General features: G+C 43.4%; 2 protein-coding genes across 2 annotated transcripts; both read right to left on the bottom strand.

The window, feature by feature from the left end:
• Positions 1-367: 367 nt before the first annotated feature.
• LOC139643777 (trichohyalin-like) lies at positions 368-1,678 on the bottom strand. The gene has a single exon (XM_071519042.1). It carries the CDS (start codon positions 1,676-1,678, stop codon positions 368-370), a length of 1,311 nt encoding a protein of 436 aa, XP_071375143.1.
• Positions 1,679-13,395: 11,717 nt separating this feature from the next.
• Positions 13,396-22,990, bottom strand: LOC139643780 (uncharacterized protein C1orf226 homolog). Its single transcript, XM_071519046.1, has 4 exons — positions 22,960-22,990; positions 22,257-22,453; positions 22,003-22,127; positions 13,396-17,564 (listed from the first exon to the last, which is right to left on the bottom strand). The coding sequence occupies exons 1-4, from the start codon at positions 22,988-22,990 to the stop codon at positions 16,931-16,933; spliced, it is 987 nt and encodes a 328-aa protein (XP_071375147.1). The 3' UTR covers positions 13,396-16,930.
• Between the last annotated feature and the right edge of the window lie 290 nt (positions 22,991-23,280).

The following is a 23,280-nucleotide window of genomic DNA, read 5'->3' as shown; positions in this document are numbered from 1 at the left end:
ATGTGTGAGGAGAAGGAGTGAGCACAGATGTCAGTGTGCTTAGGTTCTTGGCTTGAAGCAACTCAAGCCAAGAACCTCAGAACCTTTTTTTCTCCTTGCCCTGATGGGTAAAGAGCTGATGAATCTTCTCATTATGGAAGCCTTAGTCCGCTTGAAGCAACTCAAGTGGACTCCACCTTCTCCTCCTTTTTTTTCTCCTTGCCCTGACGGGTTAAGAGCTGATGAATCTTCTCATTATGGAAGCCTTAGTCCGCTTGAAGCAACTCAAGTGGACTCCACCTTCTCCTCCTTTTTTTTCTCCTTGCCCTGACGGGTAAAGAGCTGATGAATCTTCTCATTATGGAAGCCTTAGTCTGCTTGAAGAAACTCAAGCTGACTCCATCCTCTCTTTCTCCTTTTTTTTCTCCTTCCTCTGACGAGTAAAGAGCTTGAAGAAACTTCTCATCATGGAAGCCTTCTTGGGTTTTTCCTGCTTGTCGGCCGGCTGCTCCATCTTCTTCTCTGCCTTGAGATCAGTGGAGAGGTTCTGGGTGGTCAGGGCCTCCTTAGCATGGAGCGTTTTCAGCTCTTTGTTTTCCTTCTGGAGTGCCTTCACCAGATTCTCCACCTCCTGGAGCCTCATCGTCTGCTCCCGGTGGCTCAAAGCCTTCTCTTTCTCAACGGTGTGATTGAGATGCATTTTTTGTTGGAGGGCTTTCTTATCCTCGATCTGTTCCTTAAGCTTAACAGTCAGCTTTTCGGTGATCGAGGCCAGGTCCTTCTGGAGCGTTTTCATCTGCTCCATTTCCTGCCGATGAGCGTTCTCCCGCTCATCGGCAATCTGGAGCTTCTCTTTCCACTCCTTCATTTCCCGACGGAGATCCTCGTTCTCACGGCGGAGGATCTCCTGAAGGTGAGTGGCCTGCTCTCTGAGCCCCTCCTTGTCTTTCTGGAGGGACGTAATCTCCTTCACGCAGCCCTCCAGTTTCACAGCCTGCTCCTTTGCTGCTGTGCGGAGCTCCTGGCTCTCTCGGCGGAGGATCTCCTCTTTCTCCGCCTGCAGGTTGTTGGCCCGTTCCTGCTCTTTCTTGAGAGCCATAACGTCCTCCTCGCAGGCCTTGAGTTTCACGGCCTGCTGCTGTACTAGTGTGCGGAGCTCCACGTTCTCTTGGCGGAGGATCTCCTCTTCTGCTTGAAGGTTATTCGCGCGCTCCCGTTCTTTCTGGAGGGCCGCATTCTCCTTCTCACACGCCTCAAGCTTCATGGCCTGCTCCTTAACTTTGCCACGGAGGTCCCACACGTTCTCCTTGCCTGCCATGGACTGCTCACATCTGCCAAAGGCCTTCCCTTGCTGGGGAAGGCTGGGCCACTCCTTCTCATCCTGGAGGGCCACATCCTCGCAGGCCTTGGGTTTGATGGTTTGGTCCATCAGTTTCCTACGGAGCTCCTCGTTCTCTCGGCGGAGGAACTCGTAGCCCTTGTCAGCCTTCGGCTGCTCACGTCTACATTTGGCCATCTCTCTTCTGAGCGCCTTCAGCTGATGCTGCAGACCCATGTTTTCATGGATTTGGTCCTCATGTTCGGAGGCCAGGTCTTTGTAATTTCGGCGGAGGCCCGCCTTCTCTGCCTCACACGCCTTTAATTTTCTGGCTAGCTCGATGGGATCCATTGTCTCCTCATCGAGCTGTTTCTTCTCCATGTCTTCAAGACAACCTTCTCTTTCAGAAGGCCTCCAATAGTTGGAATGTATCTAGTCGTGTATACACTAGTAGATAGTAGTGTATCTAATAGTATATCTGGTCTCCTATCTCTATCTTATGACTGCTCTCTCTTTACGTGTTACCTGCTCACCGTCTTTACCCACATAGAGCTTCTGTGGCTGTAGCAGCCTGTTTTATAGGATTACTGGAGTTCCATTTGCGTCATAAAGAAGAACGTGCATCCGCAGGCAGGTGAAAGCCAATTGATTGAGAAAAGTTGGCAAGATTCCAAAGATGCACACGCTCAAAAAACGGTTTATAAAACTGCTGGCTTTATTTAAAAATAACATGTTTCTATTCATACATATTAGATAAATGTACATTTTAACAGGTTGGACATGTAATGAGAGTAAAAAAAAAATTGGATTAATGAGAAAGATTTTAGTTGGCCACCGGAGACCACCCACTGCGCATGTCAGAAACCTGGGCTGCGTGCTAGGGCTGTTTGACAGATTACAGGCGGCAAACAGGACATCGCCAGCTACATTTAGGTGAGGATTTCAATGTTTCATAATATGTCATGAAGTAGTTTGATAAAAATGAGTTGCAAATGGCCTTATTGCATTATGTTGTTGCTAGATTGCTTTGGAAGGCCTATACTTGCTGGCAAATACCGATTCTATCTAACATTACTGAGTTGATCACGTTCCCATGTGGCTAATTAGCTAATGTCAACGTACTATAGGCTAAGGTTACTTGTAAGTTAGTTGAAAAGCCATTCTCTGAAAATGCCAATGATCTAGGTGACAGGTGGGATTTTATAGGTGTGTTGTTGTTATTTCCCACATGGCAGACACTGAAGCTAGCTAACGTCAGCTAACTTGCACAAATGTTAGCTTTAGCCAGCCTATCCCCGGCAGCTAGCTAGTCAGGTGTGGGGTTTATGTAAGTTTAGTTGCAAGTAACTGAAGGGGGCTAGAACGACTGTGAATGAACAAAATATTTTTATTTAACGTCCTTTTATAGACATATGTAGGTCTAGTTAATACCTAATGCTGAGTAGCATTATTTTGAATGCAGTTTCAAAGTTTGGTCGTTGTGGCAAAGGCTCTTTGGGCAGTGTGTGTGTCTGTAACAGTTGGTATTATTTTGGAGGTGGTTCAAGTGGTTTTGATATAATACAGGTCCTAGATCAGGCTGTTCAGGTTGTATTGCAGTTGTCATCAAGGAGTGAGAAATGATTTACTGTCTGTATTAATACAGATAGTAAAAATATCTTAACGTCTGTTAGAAGTAGACGTATGGTTCAGTTAGCTTCTGTAGGCACCTGGTCTTCTACCTGCTGTGCACCGCCTTGTTCATTGTTCTGATGGCAGCTAGTTATGTCTTTGCAGATAAATGCTGAGTTCATGCGGATCACTACGGTTCCACTGCAGTCAACGTTCTTTGGGAAACTGGACCAGGAGCCTGATAAGCTGGTGAAGATCTTCCACAGCCCACAGGAGGAGCTGGAAGAACGATCCATAACATCTTGGCTGGCTTAGATGAGGTATGTTTCGTCTTGGAAATGCAGAAATGGTTTGGTCACACTGAATATCCAGTGTATATGTATTTTTCTCTTTTGTTTGTGGTGGTGTTACTTATTGAATGCATTTATCTGACAGTGTAAAGTACTTGATGTGGTTGCGAGCTGGGCCGGGTCCGGTTTACCTGGTTTGATACAGTATAAAAGCTTCCATCAGTTCCATTTTCTACACATTGGCTGTACCGGCATTTGCCATTATGAAATCGTCTTAGACCTTAAAAAGTAGCCTATGCCTACATCAGCTGACTGCGTGAACCCTGATTATTTTAACTTGTATTGCATTAATGAGATAACATGATAAATACAATATGTTAAACAGAGATAATGCTGGCTTGTACCCTTTCACACACAAATCACTACTGCTTTTGTTGCTAAGCAATGCAGGACACACACTATATATACATACTACTACATACTAGGTCAAAATGTCGGCATTCATTTACTGAATAAGAGCTGTTTGCTATAGATTTGTCTGTAAGACGCGTTCAAATTTGAAACTGGGGAGGAGCTTGGTGAAACATGGGTCCCGCCAAGTTGCATCATGGGATATTGTATATAATGGCTTGTGATGGCCGCATCTACCGCCACACTTTGACGGTGAACACTCCTACACTCCACTCACCTTGGTACATTTACTTTTGTTTCATTCAGTCATTACGTTTTGCACTTTTTACAGTCACAATGCACCTACACACAAGCAAACAAATACATGACTCTCCACATGGCTTTTTGTTTCATATAGCATACTCAACTTTATTAGCTTTGTGATTTGTAGTGTGCACATTTTAGTGAACATGATATGGTTTATATTGCAACTCTGTTCCAGTTCAGTTGGTTCCATCGTTCTAATTGTAATTTCTTTGAGTTACCGGTGCTGTTGGAGTGGTGTCAGCTATAGCCGGCTGCCGTCTATTTAGCCGTCTACTCACCTCTGTCTGGCCAGCCGCTTTTATAACTGAAGGTCACTAAACGTACACACTATTAGAATTTGGTCGTGACTGACAACCGAATTTATGAATGAGAGGATGGTACATACTGGAGCAGACTGAAGTAAAACTAGACTGTGTACGGGTAACAGGAGTCACTCCACTCCTCCGATCTCACGATGGCTGGAAATAATGTGTGTAACCATAGTAACGTTTACTTCAGACCTGTATGGCGGCTACCACTGCCTGTATTTTCAGTTTATTTGACACCAGTAACACCAGTAACCAGAGGCGTCAGTTTATCCATAAGATCTTAATGAACCGCCACTGACAGCGGCATCACTTTCTCTTTTTCCATGGCAGGAACTTGATACTTTTAACCGCAACATCTGGGCCAAGACCGCAGAACTGGAACAACTGCAATGTTGAGGAATATAAAATTTGAGAATGTCCCACAACACTTACCTCCATCTCTTTCAAATTAAGGATGCTAATGTTACGTAACATAACCGAATTCACACTACTGTTACAGTATATTGTATAGGTTGTATAGTTTTGCGTCATGTGCCAACTTGTGTTTTTCCCCTCGGGGCTTGCCGTACTTAGGAGACGAGCGGCAGGTCCTGAGTCTATTCACTCCAATGGGAGAAGTGAACGTGAGCACAGATCATGACCGATTCTTTCGCCCCATAGTCACCGAAGTAAATATTGGACCCATTTTTCACAAGCCACATATCTTCCGAACATTCTGACACTCAAATGGCATTTTTCAGACAAATCAGGAGAAAATTCACTTTGTTGGAGCCCTGTCTCTGTCTCAGCAACACACTCTCATATCTCAGCAACATCATCATATCTCCCGTCGGGTCTGGTTTCTCTGCAGTGCTGCTGACGCTTTCCAACTGGATAAACAGAAATTTAAAGGGACTTATACGTGAAACCATGAATTAAAAGTTAAAACTGAAATCAAACTTGTGTTTCTTTGCTTAATAATACTATTATTGTTATTATTTAACTGTTTTTGGAGGGGAAAAAAGAGAATATTATTAGACTGATATGATCTTGTACTGGGTTGATATCAGATAGATAAATTCTGACATTTACTTGTAAGCCCACTTACCTCTACCGATAACATCACGCGACTTCCAAACGAGGTAGGGGGATGGGGGGGGGGGGTATACCATTTCATACCACTGGCGCAGCTTGTAATGCGTCATCTTGTGTGTATAGAGCATCTTTGACATATATGTTCCCCCAGTGTGTCATTTTGTTAGGTCAGTTTGTTCTGTTCAGTTGTTTAATTTGGAATTGTTTGAGTTAGATTCTGTTCAGTTGGCCTCTTTTATGGGCCCAGAAAGATATTTGCTCTAACTTGAGTGTTTCTGTGCTGTGTTCTGTGTCTTTCAGGACTGTGACCTGGTGGAGAGAGAGAAGGAGCAGATGGTCCTGGGGATCCTCGAGTTGTGGGAGCAGTCGTTGAGGGAGTGGCGGTGCTCAGCGGCCTTCCGAGTGAAACGCCGCCTTCAACTTTACCGAGACAGAGGGAGAACGAGAGAGCTCCATTCAGAGTAAGTTCAGATTGTGTGTGTGTGTGTGTCTGTCAGTTTTTTTTTTTTAAAGAGTGGTCGGCTGCTTTGCACTTCTGATGTTCTAGTTAAGTGTTGTGTTTGGTGCTTTGCATATCCCTGTGTTGACTGCTTTAAATGATGACGACATGATAGTAGCCTGTAAGCGTCCTATCAGCATCCGCCGTGGTGCTTTTTCAATTGGAGAGATGTGGGCTGCTCTGCATTTCTGGTGTTACATTTAATGTGTTGTCTAGTGCTTTGTGCCTAACATGACCTCTGTGTAATTGACTGCTTTAAATTATGAGGACTGGTGTGGTGGTATCTTTAGGCTGGTTGTATTTGCTGTTGATGGTTTAAGAAAAAATAACAAGGGAGCACTGATGGCTTTTTCAAAAGAAGGTAGTGCGTCATTTATTTTACCAGACCCACATAAACTCTCACAAGTATCCATGTGGGTTACATAGTAGCCTATAAGTGCGCTCAATACAAAGACAAAACAAAAAACACGAATAATTGCTGGGTTATTTGACAAACACTCAGATAAGACAAAGGCAAGGTTAGATTGTATTGGGGGAAATACATTATAGAGCAAGTCCTATAATATTCCTATAATACTCCAATAGGGACTTGGAGTGTCTGAGATATTCAATAGTGAGTTTATAGTGACCTTATCATGGTATTTTTTATCTTCTGTAGTATCACTATAATATTCATATAGGGAATTATAGCTTTGTTGTGATATTTATTTAGTGTTCATCTAAAATGTATAGGAATACTATAGTTGATTATCGCAAGGGAACGCACAGAGTTATTTTTCCCCATTCCTTGGCTTTAGCAGGGCCTTTGATTCCACTATTGAATTATATTAAAGATTATATGCTTTGGTTGACTTATTTCTAATAGTAGGACTTCAGTCTCAGATCTGGTAGACTTCTTAGTCTTCCATGTCATTTTTATGAATGAATAATAATAATTTTAGGCCTAATACATCGGGACATATTAAATCTATCTGAGACCAATCTGGTCAGTATGCGACCTCAGTATAGTTAGTATGCGTCAGTGCTGCACGAATACAATAGCATATCGGATTATCAAAAATATTTAGTCATAATTGTGCCCCCTCATGCAGTTCATATGCCCCCCTTAAGACTGAGCCCTGGCGACGGGTCTGCTGGAGCACCTGAATGGAATGGAACCATCATTAATGTTATTAGTTACACCTGTGTTTACCCTGCTGTGACACGTCAAAATGGCTGCTGTGGAAAGGCTCTATCGTCAGTATAACAAGACAGAATAAGATCACTCAGCTAGTATCAGGAAAGTGACACTTGAGTCCAAATGAGCCTTGAAACAAGGTGGTTTGCATCGGAAACATTGGTCTCACTTCATTGGCAGTTGTTTCACTCCGATTTTAAAGCTCTACGCTACATTTAACGACTTGTTACGATGGAGATTTTTTTTTTTCACAGCGAACCCCCTGTGGCCTGTTAGACTCCACAGACCGACCTGCTGCCACTGCCCGGTTAACAGCCGGTGTGTGTCTGTCTGTGTTACCTCTCCCAGCCTGTGTAAGAGGCTTTTACTTTGCCTCCCCTGGATGAAAGCTGGAAGGATGGATGGAAGGAGGTAGACATGAATGGATAGATGGGTGAATGAGGAGGAGACGGTGTAAAAAAAAAAAAAAAAACTCTCACAGACTCTCACATCTTCGCTTTCGTTCACTCAGATGTGCACCAGAAAGAGAGAGAAAAAACCAGTCGGGCATGCTGGAGCGCTTGTCAGCATGGCAGGGCTCTGAGAGACGGGGGCAATTACCGTCTCAGACGTCGGCCCCCAGAGAGGCAGCGGGGGGGGGGAGGGGGAGGGGGAGGTGTGGAGGTGTGGAGAGCAGGAGCAGAAAGGCAACCGCCGAGGGAGGAAGACCTAAGAGGCTCCGCACTCCTGCTGCATCTGAGGTGAAGGAGGGGAAGAAAGGATGAACACACAGGAATAAAAATACATGCGCTGAGACAAATCAATCTGCCCACATGCAGGTTAGGTGCTACGTGTCGCATTTTCCAAGATCAATATATAATTGTCAAATTAATTGTGATAAATCATGGTCTAGCTCAGTGGCTCTCAACGTGGGGTCCGGGGACCACCAGGGGTCCTTGAGGGGGTTCCAGTGGGTCCCCAGCAAACTGATGAATTGTTAAACTTCACCATTATTTCATTTACAAGAAGTTAACACAATTAGAGAATGTAGAAGAATGACTGTTTTGATCATAGTTTCTCTGTTATCTCTCTACCTACAATACAGATAGTCATGGAATTCTGGACAAAATCATATCTAACAATAAAAATATTCTCAGATTTGGGTTCGAGAGACAAAATCTCATTAGATGTGGACTAAATTAGGGGTTCTTGATATGAAAAAGGTTGAGAATCACTGGTCTATCTCACACCAGTGGTATTGGTAATGCTAGTGTTTCCCCATGACTCTCGTTGCTTCCTGTTCTTTGGTTAAAGATTCTGTCTTTGGCTTTACTAAAGAGGTTAAACATGTTGGAAGTGATTTCTGTGTCTCTGGTAGATAGCTCTGTCCGGTGTGCATGATAACACGTACAGCATATTAAGTATGTTATGTTATTAAGTATGTTATGCTGGATGGTGAGTTCATTTTAATGACATGCATCTAAACCTGCCAGGCTTGTTTAGCAGATTGGAAAAACAGACTCAATTTGACAAAAATAATTCACTTTCAATGGCAGAATATCTCTCTTCCTGCAGCACTTTGTGTGTAACTGTTTTGTTTACACAGGAAATGAGCATAGCCATTTTTAGCCAGACAGCTTAAGTTTTTGTGCTGTTGATTTGTGATGGAGTTCACTGATGAAGATTGAGATTTTGTTTTCAGAAATTATGAATCTACAGGCAATAGAATAAAATCAATACCAACTTTGGATTACTAAAAGGTTGATCTTCATACTTTGGATAATACTAGTTGCCTAGTGTTGCATAACAGAGCGTTAGCATGCACACCGGACAGAGCTATCTACCAGAGAGACAGAGATGATTTTGGTGCCAATCCTCTTGCCACATGTTTGGTCTGGAGACCGATGGGCCAGTGGGTGAATAAGCAATCCAGCAAATTTCCTGCCCAATCCAACCTGATGGCACACAATGTAAAATACATTGTAGAAGCAGGCAGAGGCTGTCAATCTTGTAAGTGATGGTCTTGTTTGTTTACAGTGATTATAATAATGTCTCAAACTGATAATGATTTATTGATGGTAAAATGCTACACGTAGCACCTTGAATAATTTGATGTGGGCATAACTGTGTGGCTGGAGCTGTCTCGAGGCTCTGTAGTGTTGGATTGATTGGGTTGACAGAGCCTCTGGTTTCCTCTCAGGTTAAGCTCTCTCTCACTCTCTCTCACACACACACACACAGAGCCATAAACTTTCCTCACAATGATCAATAAGCCTGATAAGAACTCTATCCTGCCAGCTGGCAGTGACTAATGCTTTGGCAGACAGGCAGCTTCTCCTGGAGGTCAGGGTGTGCCGGCTGCGAGCCGAGAGTCAGCGAGCAGCCTGCAGAGAGGGAAACAGTGGATGACAACCTTGGATAGGAGTGGAGGTGGAGGTGTGTTTGTGTGTGTGTGTGTGTGTGTGTGTGTGTGGGGGGGGGGGGGGGGGGGGGGGATGTGTGTGGATTTACTGGCAAAAGCAAGAATGAAAACTCATCAAAAATATGATCACAAATCAGGAGGAGTCTGAGAACTCAGTCAGCGCCTTTTCCCACTTCTGCCTGTTTCTATGTACAAGTCAGAGTGGATGCAGGAGTCTTAGGTGCTTGGGCTTTGGCTGACTTCTCTTCATTGGCTACATTATAACTGACACACAGTAACACATTCAGACACTGGACACAGCTCATGTTTTTGTAATCGGCTCAAGGGTGAGACTGAACACAGACCCGACCACAGGATGCTTGTTGTACTGACATCACAGTGTTAATGCTAATGCAATTACATCAAGTGCATCTCATTTAGTGACATAGTGGACACCGGCGATCCCAGTCATGTGAATGTTTATTGTGTTGCTGATGGTGATGTTATATGAGATGTAATATTTATATTATAGCACCGCATCAACAAACACAGCAATATACCTACCCAAGGTTGCAGTGCGCAACAATATGAAATATGAAATAAGAAAAATGTGAAATTTACTCTCATTGGTCCAGTTGGTTTGGATCAAGGTTATTATTGTAAACTAAAACTAAGACAAAAACTAGGTGTGAAATTGACATAAAATAAAAATGAGACTAAAACCATCTTGGTATAACTCAGTAAAATGAAATATAGTTGCAGTGCTGTTATGTTTTCATTTTTGTGTATGTGCAGCGAGGAAAGAATGAATTTTGGGCTATTTTTACTGAACACTAAAGAATTGATTATTTATATTGCACAAAACATGTTGTAAACATATATAATACCTGTTCTTCACTTCTATCATTATACCATGTCCAAACCCTTCAGCTCACCACTTCTCACCACCTTGCATCCATCCTGCCAGAACCTTAAATCTGTCAGTCAGTGAGGCTGAACTGTGTGTAAGGAGAGAGGGAGGCAGCTTTTAAAGCCGTTACACTGACACTGGCTTTTAGACTCATTCAAAGCCTATTAATTAAGCTCAACTCTAATTAATAGCCTCTTTCATTGATTTGACTCCCGACTGCCCAATTACCATGAGTCTGAAGAGGAAGTGTGTGTGTGTGTGTGTGTGTGCGTGTGTGTTTGATGTGTGGTGTGTTCCCCATGGGATGAGAAGCTGCAGCTGAACAATCTGCAGGTCAAGAGGATCAGAAAGAGCGAGGCATGGGAACAAAAGGAAATGTTTGTACCCAGGAAAATACACTGCATGTACAAAACAGTAGGATTATGAAAGTAATAATCCTTGACATTTTCATGTATATACATGTCAGGTTTGCTACTCTATCGCTGATTGCTACAACACAATAGTGATTCAACCTATATCCAATTGATGAAAGCTTTTATATTGTCTGTTCTAAACAGCCGGTGTCTGGTGGCTCTTTGCTGGGGAAAATCCTCCGGTGCACAGGAAGTGATGTGTTTTCCAGTTTGTTTGGAATAAACAGAAGAAGAAGAACTGGGTAGTTAGCATGAGCAGTGATAGCCACCATGGCTGAACAGACAAAGAAAAGAGCGATGAAATGACCAAAGATGTCACCAAAAACAAAAAAAGTTTTTTTTAACATTAGGCTCTTTCCATTCCATGAGGTGACTCCAGGTAAAAACCGGGGTTGCAGATAAACGAGAGGTTAGAGAAGGACTTTTTACCATTGAAACTACTGGAGAAAAATGGGTGCAGCTAAACCTTGGAAAGGGAAACCTAATATTTCGTACTCAGCATAAAGTCTTAATGACTTTTATAAAGTCCTTATATGTATATTTGTGTGTGGACATTGCTTTTGGTCTTGAGGGTGCACCTAGCTTCTTAGCCCATTGACACACAATGGAACTGGATAACTTTATTTACCACGACAATCTAACAACCTGAGATAATTCCCCGGTAGACTATGGCTACAAGACAACCATGAGTTAAATTTGACAGTTTATTCCAAATGTCAGGATTTACACACATGGGTATCAAGTGAGTCCAAATGTGATTTTGTACTGTGGTGTTTATCATAATAATGGAGAGCAAAGATCAAACAAAATTGCCAGAAATGTATTTGGAAGCCATATCTAAAAACAGTCGTACCCCAGATTTTGACCTTTAATTATATCGCCCCCGTTGCAAAGAGTAACAAAACCCCAAACCCAAATCTGTGTAAAGTCCGACATCTAATGGTAAAAAGCATGCTACAGAAATGCCCATCTGCTATTGGCTGATCTTTGGTGCCAGGTGATGTCACCACCTGTTGTACTCTATAGAAGGTGACCAAAGATTAGCATGACATTTGGAGTTTGGGGTTTTGGGTTTTGTTTCTCTTTTAAACCACCAGAACATGGCGTCATCCCTCGAAGACTGGTTTCAGAAATCTCATATTCGAGTTTCAAGTTTAACCTTTAACTGTGCGGAGTGTTTTTAAAAACCGGGAAGCGGAGACAGACTGTGAGAAGGTCACGGGGAGAGGTTTTTTTTTTTTTTTATCTTTTTCTTTTCCGTTTCTTCTTCTCTTCGTGTCTCGCATCACACTTCCTCACCCGCGCAGAAAAGAGCGCTCGATGTTTCAGAACCAAGACGGCGGCACGTTCGCCCCGTAATCCCGCTGTTCCTGTCGTCTTTTTTTTATTTTTATTTTTTTTATCAGATTGACATTCACCCCCCCCCCCCCCCCCTTTCGTCTGGCAAATCACAGCGTTCCGCCTGGACGAGCAGCCTTCACTAATCCCCGTCTCCGTTCGGAAAGGAGAGGGGAGGTAAATGCGATATGTGCCCCGGCTGCCGTTTTTTTTCAAATAATAGAACGGATTAAATATACATTGCATACATATTACCCGCCTCGGCAATGACCTCCCGCTCAGTGTGTCGCCGTCTTTTTTACGATCACCCAGAATATCTAATTATTCATTTTCACGCCGTTCTCCAAAGCAAGAGCTCATTTTGCGCCGGCTCCGATCGCTCCGAGGCCCGTGCTAATTTTCCTTTTTCAGATCTCTCTCTCTCTCTCTCTCTCTCTCTCTGCCTGGTACGCATACAAATATACCGTTATGAAAATGTATTCGCGCCCCTCCGTGTATCCAATTTCGCTTTTTTTTTTAGGCCGTGATTAACGCCGCATAACCAAATTTTGTGGAGTTTTACTAACTAGCGGGAATCGTCTCCCGGAAAACTTTCAAAACTTTTGGAACGAAGCTTTGAATCCCGTTCACGGTTCGGAGATGGAGACATTTATGAGGACCTCTGTGAGGACACTTCCACGTCTCTCCTCCTTCCAAACAAAGCCTGGTCGGGAAAGAGCGGCAGCCCGGGCCAGCCATCCGAGACACTCGATTATGCATGGAGGCCTAGATTCCTTTGCGAGAAAGAAAGGAGGAAAAAAATACTGAATAAATGCATCGCGTTTTGAATTATTAATCGGCGACAAGGCCTGTGTGTCCTAGCTGATTGGTTGTTTACAGCTGTGATTTGGAACGGAGGTAAATAAAGCCGTCGTCTACCACGCTGGGTGCGTCCCGGAGGCGGCGACACATCGGGACGCAGAGAAGAAAGGGGGGGGGGAAAGCAGGATTTCTGTGTCGGGACAACAGAGTCAGATGAATTAAACATCATAAAGCAGGGGGGGGTTCGGGCTCCTGGATTCCCGCCCAGTACCGTCTCTCTCTCTCTTTCTCTGGGTTTTGGTTTCTCCGAAGTGGATTCAGACAAACACGAGCCCCCCAGCCCCCCCCCGCCCCGACCGCGTCAAAACAGGAAGTTTACGGGGCAGGCCCGGAGCGGGACGGCCGGTTGCCATCGTCGCAGGAATGAGACGAGAAAAAAAAGAAAGAGAGACATAAAAGACAGGATATGAGCGGAATGAATGAAGAGGCTCTTCTGTTTTGGGGAAAACAAGCAGAGAAGAAGAAAATAGAAACAGAGTCATCTTTCACACGGAGAGACACAAAACACAAGAAGTCATGATCGGGTCTATTTCCAGATTCTTTAAAGTTTACAGTAGTTACAGGAGTTAATACATCCCCACTTAAAAAAAAAAACATATATCAGGAAAAAAAACAATTAAAAAAGTCAAATCAAAATGCGATAAACTATTTGAATCAATTTGATTTTTGTAGTGTTTTTTCATTACATAGAAAATTACAGTGATTTCAATTAATAATAGAGCTGCTATAGTATAAAGATGTCATAGATAATTAGAGAAAGTCCCAGGTTTACGTCCTTCATGTGCCTTCATCCATCAAAATCACTGAAATGACATCGACCGGCTTCAGCAACCACAAAAAAACAACATAGAAAATACTAGATTATTTCATCAAATTCCGACAGCTATCTAAAACATAATTGCTAGATTCTATGACCGTATATCAAAATAAATCACTTTCTTTTCCTTCATTCATTCGTTAGAGCCAGAACCCAAATTTCATATTCACAGACATTGTAAAAAAGAGCGATAGAATATTTCCATAAAAAAAAAAAAATGTACAGCACTGCTCCTTCATTATCCATAAAATGACTGCAGTTTAGTGGTTAAGCGACGTATGGGGTTAGAGATTGTCTGATAGAGAGCAGCAGCGATAAAGGCAGCTATTGTCAGTGTCTGATGGCGTGTGTGTGTGTGTGTGTGTGTGTGTGTGTGTGTGTGTGTGTGTGTGTGTCTGGTTGTGTTCGGCGAGGTCAAAGCCTCATCCAGGTGTGCAGCGGTCGTTTCCGTGCCGACGGACAGACCGGCTTATCGCCCGTGTCCCGGAAAAAAAACCTTGCCGTCTCCCAGAAGAAAAATGTCTCAACTTTAATAGTCATGTTAAAAAACGTGACCGAAACGTTAAAAATAGTATGATTGACAGTCAAAGTGAGTGTTGTGATCCCTCCGTTCAATTTCCTCTCTCTCTCCGGTCGCTTTAACGCGATTCTTTTCCAGAACAAGAGGAAAGAAAATGTTTTTCCACTGCACTTCTTTTAACCACGTGTTTTCAACGGTTTGCCTCGTGGGGGGACAATGTCAGCTGTCAGTTATAGTTGGAAAAAACAGGGGGGTTTTTGCAGGACACGGGCAATATCCGAAAGAAAGAACGAGAGAGAGAGAGACACGGAAAGAGAGACAGAGAGAGAGAAAGGAAGGAGACAAAGCCTCCTTTCTTTAGGAGAGTCCTGCTCCGCATTCCCTTCATTCTGCTGGACAAGACCTGAGCACAGCTACAGCTGGCTCTGTATCTCTGTGTGTGTGTATGTGTGCGAGTGTGTGTGTGTGAGAGAGAGAGAGAATTTTTTACCACATCCCCACAAGAATAGAGGGGTCACTTGTGGAGGACCACACAGGAGTAAGGGGTATTTTTAGGGTTAGTGGTTGAGGTTAGTGTGTGTGTGTGTGTGTGTGTTGCAGCATTTCAAACATCTCTAAAGGCAATCTTTATCCAGTTGTGCAGATATACAGTATAGATACCCAATTAAATACCTATCAACATCTACCAAAACAATGATTTTCTACAACTACCAGAGCGTCCATAACACCAAGCTTTAAAAAAAAAAAAAAAGGCCGTCATCAAAGACATCCTGCGACTACTGTTGAATTATTCTTATAACACATGAAATGTATTGACTTTGGTATTCACTTTTCCATCAGGTATATTGCAGGTGAAGTGTGTGCAGTTATAAAGGCATAAAAGGATTTATGTATTACATTATTATTGCTTCTCTTTTCACATAGACTGCTGGTTTAAATCTTAAAAAAGCACAGGTGATAAACTTTTCGAAATGTTAAAAACAACCTGTTCGCCATCCCTCCGTCCTCTGATCACCTCCGCTTTGGTCTGTCACTTAATGATATGCGTGAATAAAATACACCTCCTTCATCTCTTTCTGTCGGCGGCTCGTTATCCTTCCTCTCCTTTGCTCAAAACACAACTTTTCGCCAGATCCCCCCGTGCGTCCCGTCTATCACAGTTGGGGGGGGGGGGGATGATTCACTTTCAGTTCAGCCCGCTTTATGTTTCCCGCCCCCAGAAAAAGCTTCATGTAACTGACCTGGGATCCCAGCACCGTGTTAGCCTGTGTTTACTCGTCAACTCTTAGCGATTGCTTTTCAGGAAAGTTCCACACCGAGGGGGGGGAAATATCACCGGCAATGAACAGTGACTCCACTTTCCATTTTGTGCAGACTGAACTGAAAGTGAAGCGCCCCCCCGACCGTGCCATCTATAACACGTCCGCATTCGTTCAGCCTCTCCCTCTCCTCCCTTCTCCGAGTCTGCGTTCCCTTTGGAAAAGAAATTTCCGTGAGGAATTGATCCGGTCACGGCCGGCGTAGGGCACCGGCGTGAAAATATGATTACACTGATGAAAATTCTGGTAACAAAGTTATTATAAATATACTCAAAGTGACTTATACTGCAGCGGATAATAGCTCATGATAGTTGCAGTGTTCAATTAGCTTCATTGTAGCCACCAACTATGTAACAACTGTCATAAAATGTGATAGCATGATGAAAATATCATATAATGTCCCTCTACATACCTTGAAAATGTAATAAAAAGCTTTTAATGAAATGAAAGGCTGGATTACGCAATAGCATCTTCAAACGGGTATTGTAATAATCAAAAAATGTTACAATATAATAAATATAATCATTTCTGGTTGTGCAGTAATATCAGCAAAAAATGATTACAATATCACTCTGAAGACGTTATTAGCCGATAATTCATTACATTAACAGGATTTATGACATTTTCAACCCATTTAGAAATTTAATAATTTGTAAATTAAATTTTACAAATAATTACATTATCTGGCAGTGATTGCTTTATCAGAAGAGTCATGACAAGTTATAAGCCTGTTATAAGAGCCTCAAATGGAAAATACATTACAATAAAAATATAGCTGTATGTTTTCAGTAAATCTGCTGTCAATGTGCTGAGATGACAATGACTCATTTTCCTTGTCGGTATTTATCAAGCATCCTCCAGCTTCGTTTTTCAGATCGTTAAGAAAGAGCTGGTAGCATGCCACTGACCTCAGATCAGCCGTCTGAGAGAGGCTTGACCAGGGACAAACCCCTTTTTGTCCTCGTCCACACATCTACAAAGCTGCCTGGATAAAAGCTCACAGATCCGGCCCCTGCCCTGCTTCCAACAAGTGTTTCTTACCAGCAGATTGTTTTTGTCAGCTCCACTCAATAACAGCCTAAAAATACACAGATGTGTCAAAACGCTTCAGCCAAGGTGGGGGCAGAACCTCTACAGAAAGACAGAAAGAGAAACCCTGAGGGTTCATCAGGGCGTAACCAACTCAGCCTCTGCTCTGCCGCAGAGCCGGGCAAATTAAATATTCCAAAATCGGTTATTAATATTTGATCTACTTATTGCGGTGCGTTTGAATTAACATGACAGGCACCTCGAAGGCCCCTTGAGCGGAAATGAGAGGAAAAAGTTAAACCAAAGTCCTTTTCTTTGTTCTGAAATATACCGAACCGGCGTTTCGCCCCGGTTCCCGGCTCTCTACTCGCTACTCGAACGACAGCAAGTCCGGGTGCGGCTCCGCCTCCTCGGCGCTCACCCCGGCGCCCCTCCTGCAGGGGGCGCCATTCTCCAGCAGCGCCTCCTCGCCCAGGCTGATGCGGTAGGGGCTTTTCCCGGGGCAGGGGGTGGAGGCCAGCCTGGAGTCCGGCCCGGAGGCCTTCTGCCAGGCCTCGCGGGGCTTGGCTCGGGGCTCCGGCGGCGGCGGGTCTTTGTGGATCAGGTCCGGGACGGAGAGCTGGAGCTGGACGTCTCCCTCCGTCCTCCTCTCCTCCTCCACGTCGTCGTCTTCTTCTTCTTCCCCTCCGTCCGCCTTCCCGTTGCTCCCGGTCGTCTCCGCGGGATTCTTCTCGGGCCCCTCCGTCGTCCCCGCGGTTTTCTCTCCCGCTTCCTCCTTCTCGCCGCTCGCCGGCTCCTCCTCGCCGATGAGGGGCGTCTTCTCCGGGGAGGAGGGGAAGGAGGGGAAGGAGGAGTCGGCGGGGGCGGGGGTCTCCGGCGAGGCCACCACGGGGTCGGAGGAGATCATCATGTCCTGGGTGGTCTTGAGCGCCCGCGGCAGCCGCTTCTTCCCCGTCGGGGGGGGCGGGTCCAGCCGAGGGAAGGAGTCGAAGGAGGAGATGTGGCTGGAGGAGAGGAGAGAGAGAGAGCAAGGAGGAGAGCGAGAGAGTGAGACAGACACAGAGAGAGAGACAGAAGGAGACACAAAGCTGTTATCGTAATGACTTATTTTTTTGTGGACATTGAGCGAAAAAGTGTTTGCAAAAACATAAACTCATTTCTCAATCTGTTCCCCAGAGTGACAGCAAATTACCATGGTAACTATATTCTTATCGCCATAGTGATAAAGAGGGACTTGTTATTACCGCTGCATGATCTTTCACTGCAGCTGCCAGACACGCACGAAAACACAAACAACTATTTAGTTCAGTAAGCATGCCTGTGCTATGTGAGAATAGAAAGAGCACACATAACCTTGCTAGTTAACATCTTTTCTAGCTTTCTCTCTCCATGTGCTGCTGTGTCTCAGGGCCTGTAGGATTTTCATTAGGTCCTTGTGGAACTGGCGTGTCTGATAGTAACCTTTATAGACCAGCTGATGCTCCTGATGAAACCACTTTTCCCCACAGCTGCATTGGAAGACTGATTTTCCCATTTCACGTTTATCTACAATTCAAACAGCATGTGGAAGCTACTGTAGTAGGAGATTCACCTCAAGTTCCCAGGTTTCTGATAAGGGGAATTGGGTAATTTTACAACATGAGACGGTTTGATTTAGCTTTCCATAATGTTTGCTGGATTTCTGCTTAATGCTTTAAATCAGTGGTTCTCAACGTGGGGTCCGGGGACCACCAGGGGTCCTTGAGGGGGTCCCAGGGGGTCCACAGCAAATGAATTATTAAACTTCACCATTATTTCATTCATCAAGTTAACACAATTAGAGAATGTAGAAGAATGACTGTTTTGATCATAATTTCACTGTTTTCTCTCTACCTACAGTACAGATAGTCATGGAGTTCTGGACAAAAACATATCTAACAATAAAAATATTCTCAGATTTGGGTCAGAGTGACAACATCTCATCAAATGGGACTAAATTAGGGGTCCTTCATACGAAAAAAGTTGAGAATCACTGCTTTAAATCCTTGAACATTAACATGAGCTAATGTTACGCCCATAGAGTGCAAGCTGACTCAAGGGGTGACATATTTTAGAAATTATTTATTCTGAAAGAATAAATGAAAAACTGTGAGTCGGCTGGTCTTCAGTGGCTTTACTGGTTCAGGTGTTAACTGCCAACTAAGCTTAGTTGGAACAATACGAATGACAATGTAAAACAATAACAATATAATATCAAAATCACAGTATTATATCAAAATCTCAACATTTCAAAATACGGTAATGACCATGCATTCACTAGATATTTCCATTTAAAATCAATAGGCTAATAGAATCACAATAAACATAAAATAGGCTGTTATATATAAAAGTAGTCTATTAAAAATGATCAATTCCATATAAGGGTATTGAAAGTGCTCATTCTATATCATTCTATTATCTACAATTCTTATCATTGCCAGTATAAAACAATTATCTTATTCCCTTATACCTTCAGTCACACAACCATTACATTAACGATATAATCTCTCTCATTCATCCTCTTTGTTTACATACATAGTATTACAACACGTGAGTTGCCTGGTTGCCTTGGCAACGGTAAACTACAGCGCTGCTACTCAGCTGTTCGGGCTCTGGCTCTAACCGTCTACATTCTATTAAAGAAAGAAAACGAATAACCGTTAGGAGAAAACAAATAAAACAAAGAAAATAAAAACTACAAAACACTCAACATTACATTACATCCTACACATACATCTGTATCAGTGGAGTCAGGCGAACGTTACATCTGACATGTTTTGACAACAACCATTCATCATAAACGGCAAGTTAGTGCCAACTCGTCCCCGTTTAGGATACCAAGCTAGCGCAAATACTACTAACAAACTACACATGCTACAATGCATAACGGTACACTAAATAGAAAGCCTGGTCTTCAGTGGCTTTACTGGTTCAGGTGTTAACTGCCAACTGAAGAACGCAGCGCAAGCCCACTGCTTATATACCCGCAGGTGATCTCGTGCCTTTTATACTCAAAATAGAAATGCTTGAAATTGAATGGGGGGTGTCTGTAAACATGCAAGATAAAGTGCATACATATAAAATAACACATTTAAGTGGGCAATTACATATAAATATTCTATGTGCCACACTAACATTGCGTCCTCCTTTGACCCTTTGCTGAGAGTGTAACATTACCATAGCAGGCCTTTGCTTAGCGACTGTTAGCAGTTAGCACTTGTTTATTCTCAAGTATGTGCACTGTGTGGAAGAAATCTTTTCAGTGTCCATGTGTTTGCAAACATAATACCATCAAGGCTGTTCTTTACTCTTATTATGAGTATTGACAGTGAGCGAGTCAACACAGCTCGGTACCTTGTGTGCAGCTACGTAACACTACTTGATTGCAGTAGAGAGCAGACTCCACACATACAAAAGCACATAAGCAGATATATATATATATATATACACACCACTGAAACTCCAGATCATCCCTGCTAAATTAAACAAAATCAGTTCACAGTCCAGTAAATAGAGACAAATGGGAGAAGAGCCGGTGAAAAATGACTTTCACTTGACTGATGTTCAGTCAGAGAGACAACAGATCAATGGACCTGTGGAGCAGAACGACTCGCCAGGCGCAGACACACAGAAGCAACCTGGGATAAATACTGTGTGTGTGTGTGTGTGTGTGCATGTGTGTGTAAGTAATGAACAGACAGACGTAATTAAAAGGCGATTGCATTTTGGCTGTGTGAGAGAGGTGAGGAGTTCAGACTGAAAAACCTGTCTTATTCAATTTCGGCAGTCTAACAAGCCAGTCTTTTATGTGTCATCATTCATTTAAAACCTTCACATTTTGGGAAAAAAAAAAAAAATCCTCTTGAATTATTCACATTTTTTGACCCAGCGGTTAATACACAGTGATAGACAGAATTTTTTTCAGAGCTGGTAATATCAATTTTTTTTTTGCCTACATTGAGATAATGTCAGTCAGTATCTATATCATTGTGTTGAGTGTGCAGTCTTGGAAAGTTCTGGAATTTACACAAGGGAACTGGAAGTTTTTTCACATATCCCTCCTAGATATACAATCACATATATACAGTAGCCTCATACACACATTCATTTCATCAGAGAGTCTGAGAGAGTATGGGGACTCAAACTCTCCGACTTTCAGGTCAGAAGCCTGCTAATTAGTTTGGGAGCGGATATGAATCATGTTTAACTATTTATGATGACCTTGGCGTTCCATAATGAGGTACTACAGATACATGACGCTGCAGTCCGACGACTCCAAAAAGTAAAAAAATCCTTTCTTCTATTAGATTAGTCATAATAATTATTGCCGCAATGCGTTGCTGTGTTTCTAAAGCTGCACTATCCAATTTTGCAAGTTGGTGGCCCCAAATAGTAGTAAGAGGGAACTATTTGAAATGATTATTCAATACCCAGACATCATTTAACATGATGTCAGTAAACTGCACACAGCATGCTATGTGATGCTTTATACCAATGGAAACCAAAGAGACGAGAGAGGAAAAGATCTAACGTTGGTGAATCCAGCTTTCCCTGCTGGTTAAGATTTCACTCTTCAGTTTCTATTTGTCATTTTCCCGTCATTGACCCGTACTTGACATCAGAATTTATTGTGTGCTAATAGGGCAAATCTACACCATAAATATCTTGCCTTGTGCAGCTTTAACCTTGCAATATGCAACGGCCAAATAAATAAAGGGCTTTTCATATTTTCAGGAGAGTCACCTTGGATTTAATATTTTTTATCCTTCTGTTGCCACAGAGTTCAGCCCTTTTTCTAAAGAGCATTTCTTGTTTATACATCTTCCAAGCCAAAGCACTGTTCATTTTCTTTTACTATTTTTAGCCTTAACTGTAATTAGTCATGAGTAAGTTAAACCATGTTTTGGTCCAATGGTCTTCCAGGTACTGTGTCTATCTGGGTTGATACATGTGCTTGAAGGTCATGCTACTCTCTGTGATTGTGTGTTCCTGCATGTGTCAGTGTATAGGACAGAACAGGATAGACTAGGATAGGATGGGATAGTGCTTTATTGATCCCTGAGAGGAAATTGCACTGTATCCTTGATCTTTCCCACAGTCCCTCAAATAAATCGATATGTACTAATTTTAAAATAGCTGGAGTTGCACATGGTCTCAATCCAAATGTTTTGGAGGCCGTTGCACCCTTTGAAAAGATTTAGACCTTCAGAGTGAGGACATGTTTACAAAGTGAGGTCATTTTGTCCTCACTTTGTCCTCACTGCACGGGGCTATTTTAGGATTAGAGAAAAAGTTAGAATCAGGGTTAAGTTTAGGTTAGGCGTGTGGAGGTCAGGTTAAGGGTGCGGGAACGTCGTCAACTGAAGGTCCTCCCAAGTATAGTAAGACCTACGTGTGTGTGTGTGTGTGTGTGTGTGTGTGTACCTGTTGGCAGTAGTCTGGTTGAGTTGGTCCATGGAGCTCCACACAGCTCCGACGTTCTTGTTGACCTCGGTGACCCCGATGTCTCCAAGGTGGCTGGGCTCCTTCCTTCTTAACAGATCGTTCACCTGAAAGAAAGAAAGAAAGAAGAAAAAGAAGTATAGTTATGTAGGCACTTTTGTATGAACTGAGGGTATACAAGGGTAATATGTGACCTTAAATCAATGCAGAATGTTATGCTCTGTTGTAGCGCTGACCTTTGCCCCGACAGCCTTGCCCAGGTTAATGGCGTTTTTCAGCCTCTGCTGGCCTCCAGAGGACGGGGAGTCGATAGAGCCCATGCCCAGGTTGGGGTTAGCCGATCCCGGGGCGCGTCGGGCCGAGGGCTGGCCCGGCCTGGAGCTCTGGGGACTCTGCTGCTGGGCAACGGAGTTCTCAAACATGCTCTGATCAACTGGGAGAGGAGGGGAGAGAGAGACAGAGAGAGATAGAGAGAGATTAGTGAAGGCATCATTTACCCGAAGATGTGTCTGATTTTTGAGAGCACACAATTGAAGCAAGGCTGCAGACACATCAAGCATGACAGAATATGAATGGGATGTTTTACGGTGAGAACGGAACGCACGACAGAACACACTTTCCCACCATCCCATGTCTCTCTGCAGCTTTGCACAACACCACTCAAGGGCATTTCATGAGGAGGCATGGAACATATGGCATCCAGATGGCAGAGCAATACACCCACTTCACAAGTAAGCATTCTGTACATCACGCAATAATAAATAAGACATAACACAAAGCAATGGGCATGACGCATGCACATAAAAAGCAACGGCACCAACGAAAACGAGGCGGAAATGGACCAAAATGCAGGAGGCAGAAAAATTGTGAAACAAAAAAAAAACAAACAGGGGAGTTCAGGTAGTTTTCAATCCACTTTAGAAGACGGGAACGTCTTACCTCTTGGAGAGAAATGTTTCTCGGAAGGCATTTAAGTGAGACATAGAAGTGTCTTAGATTTCACATCATTTCGGCTCTAAAGCAGCAGATCCCGACGTACACCGAGAGACTCGCGAGGGGCTGCATTTCAAACAAGTTCATTTTATTTGAAATCAGGATGCTCGGCACACCGCGACCGGAAGGCGCGGCGTCTACCGAGTTCTTTCTGCTCAATCAGAGAAACGTCGCCGATCCGTAATGGCTTCTACGGGGGGGGGGGGGGGGGGCAAGTCAAGGGAGGTAATGGCTAGGAGCGCAGCCCGGAGCAATAACTCTGAGAGA

The sequence above is a fragment of the Centroberyx affinis genome, unplaced genomic scaffold, assembly GCF_046629955.1.
Source record: "Centroberyx affinis isolate AG114_WGS23_722 - 3 ecotype Tasmania unplaced genomic scaffold, CSIRO-AGI_Caff_v1 ptg000652l_1, whole genome shotgun sequence".
NCBI classification, from domain to species: Eukaryota; Metazoa; Chordata; class Actinopteri; order Beryciformes; family Berycidae; genus Centroberyx; species Centroberyx affinis.
Note: the sequence above shows the minus strand (reverse complement) of the source record. Positions and strands in the feature narration are given on the sequence as shown.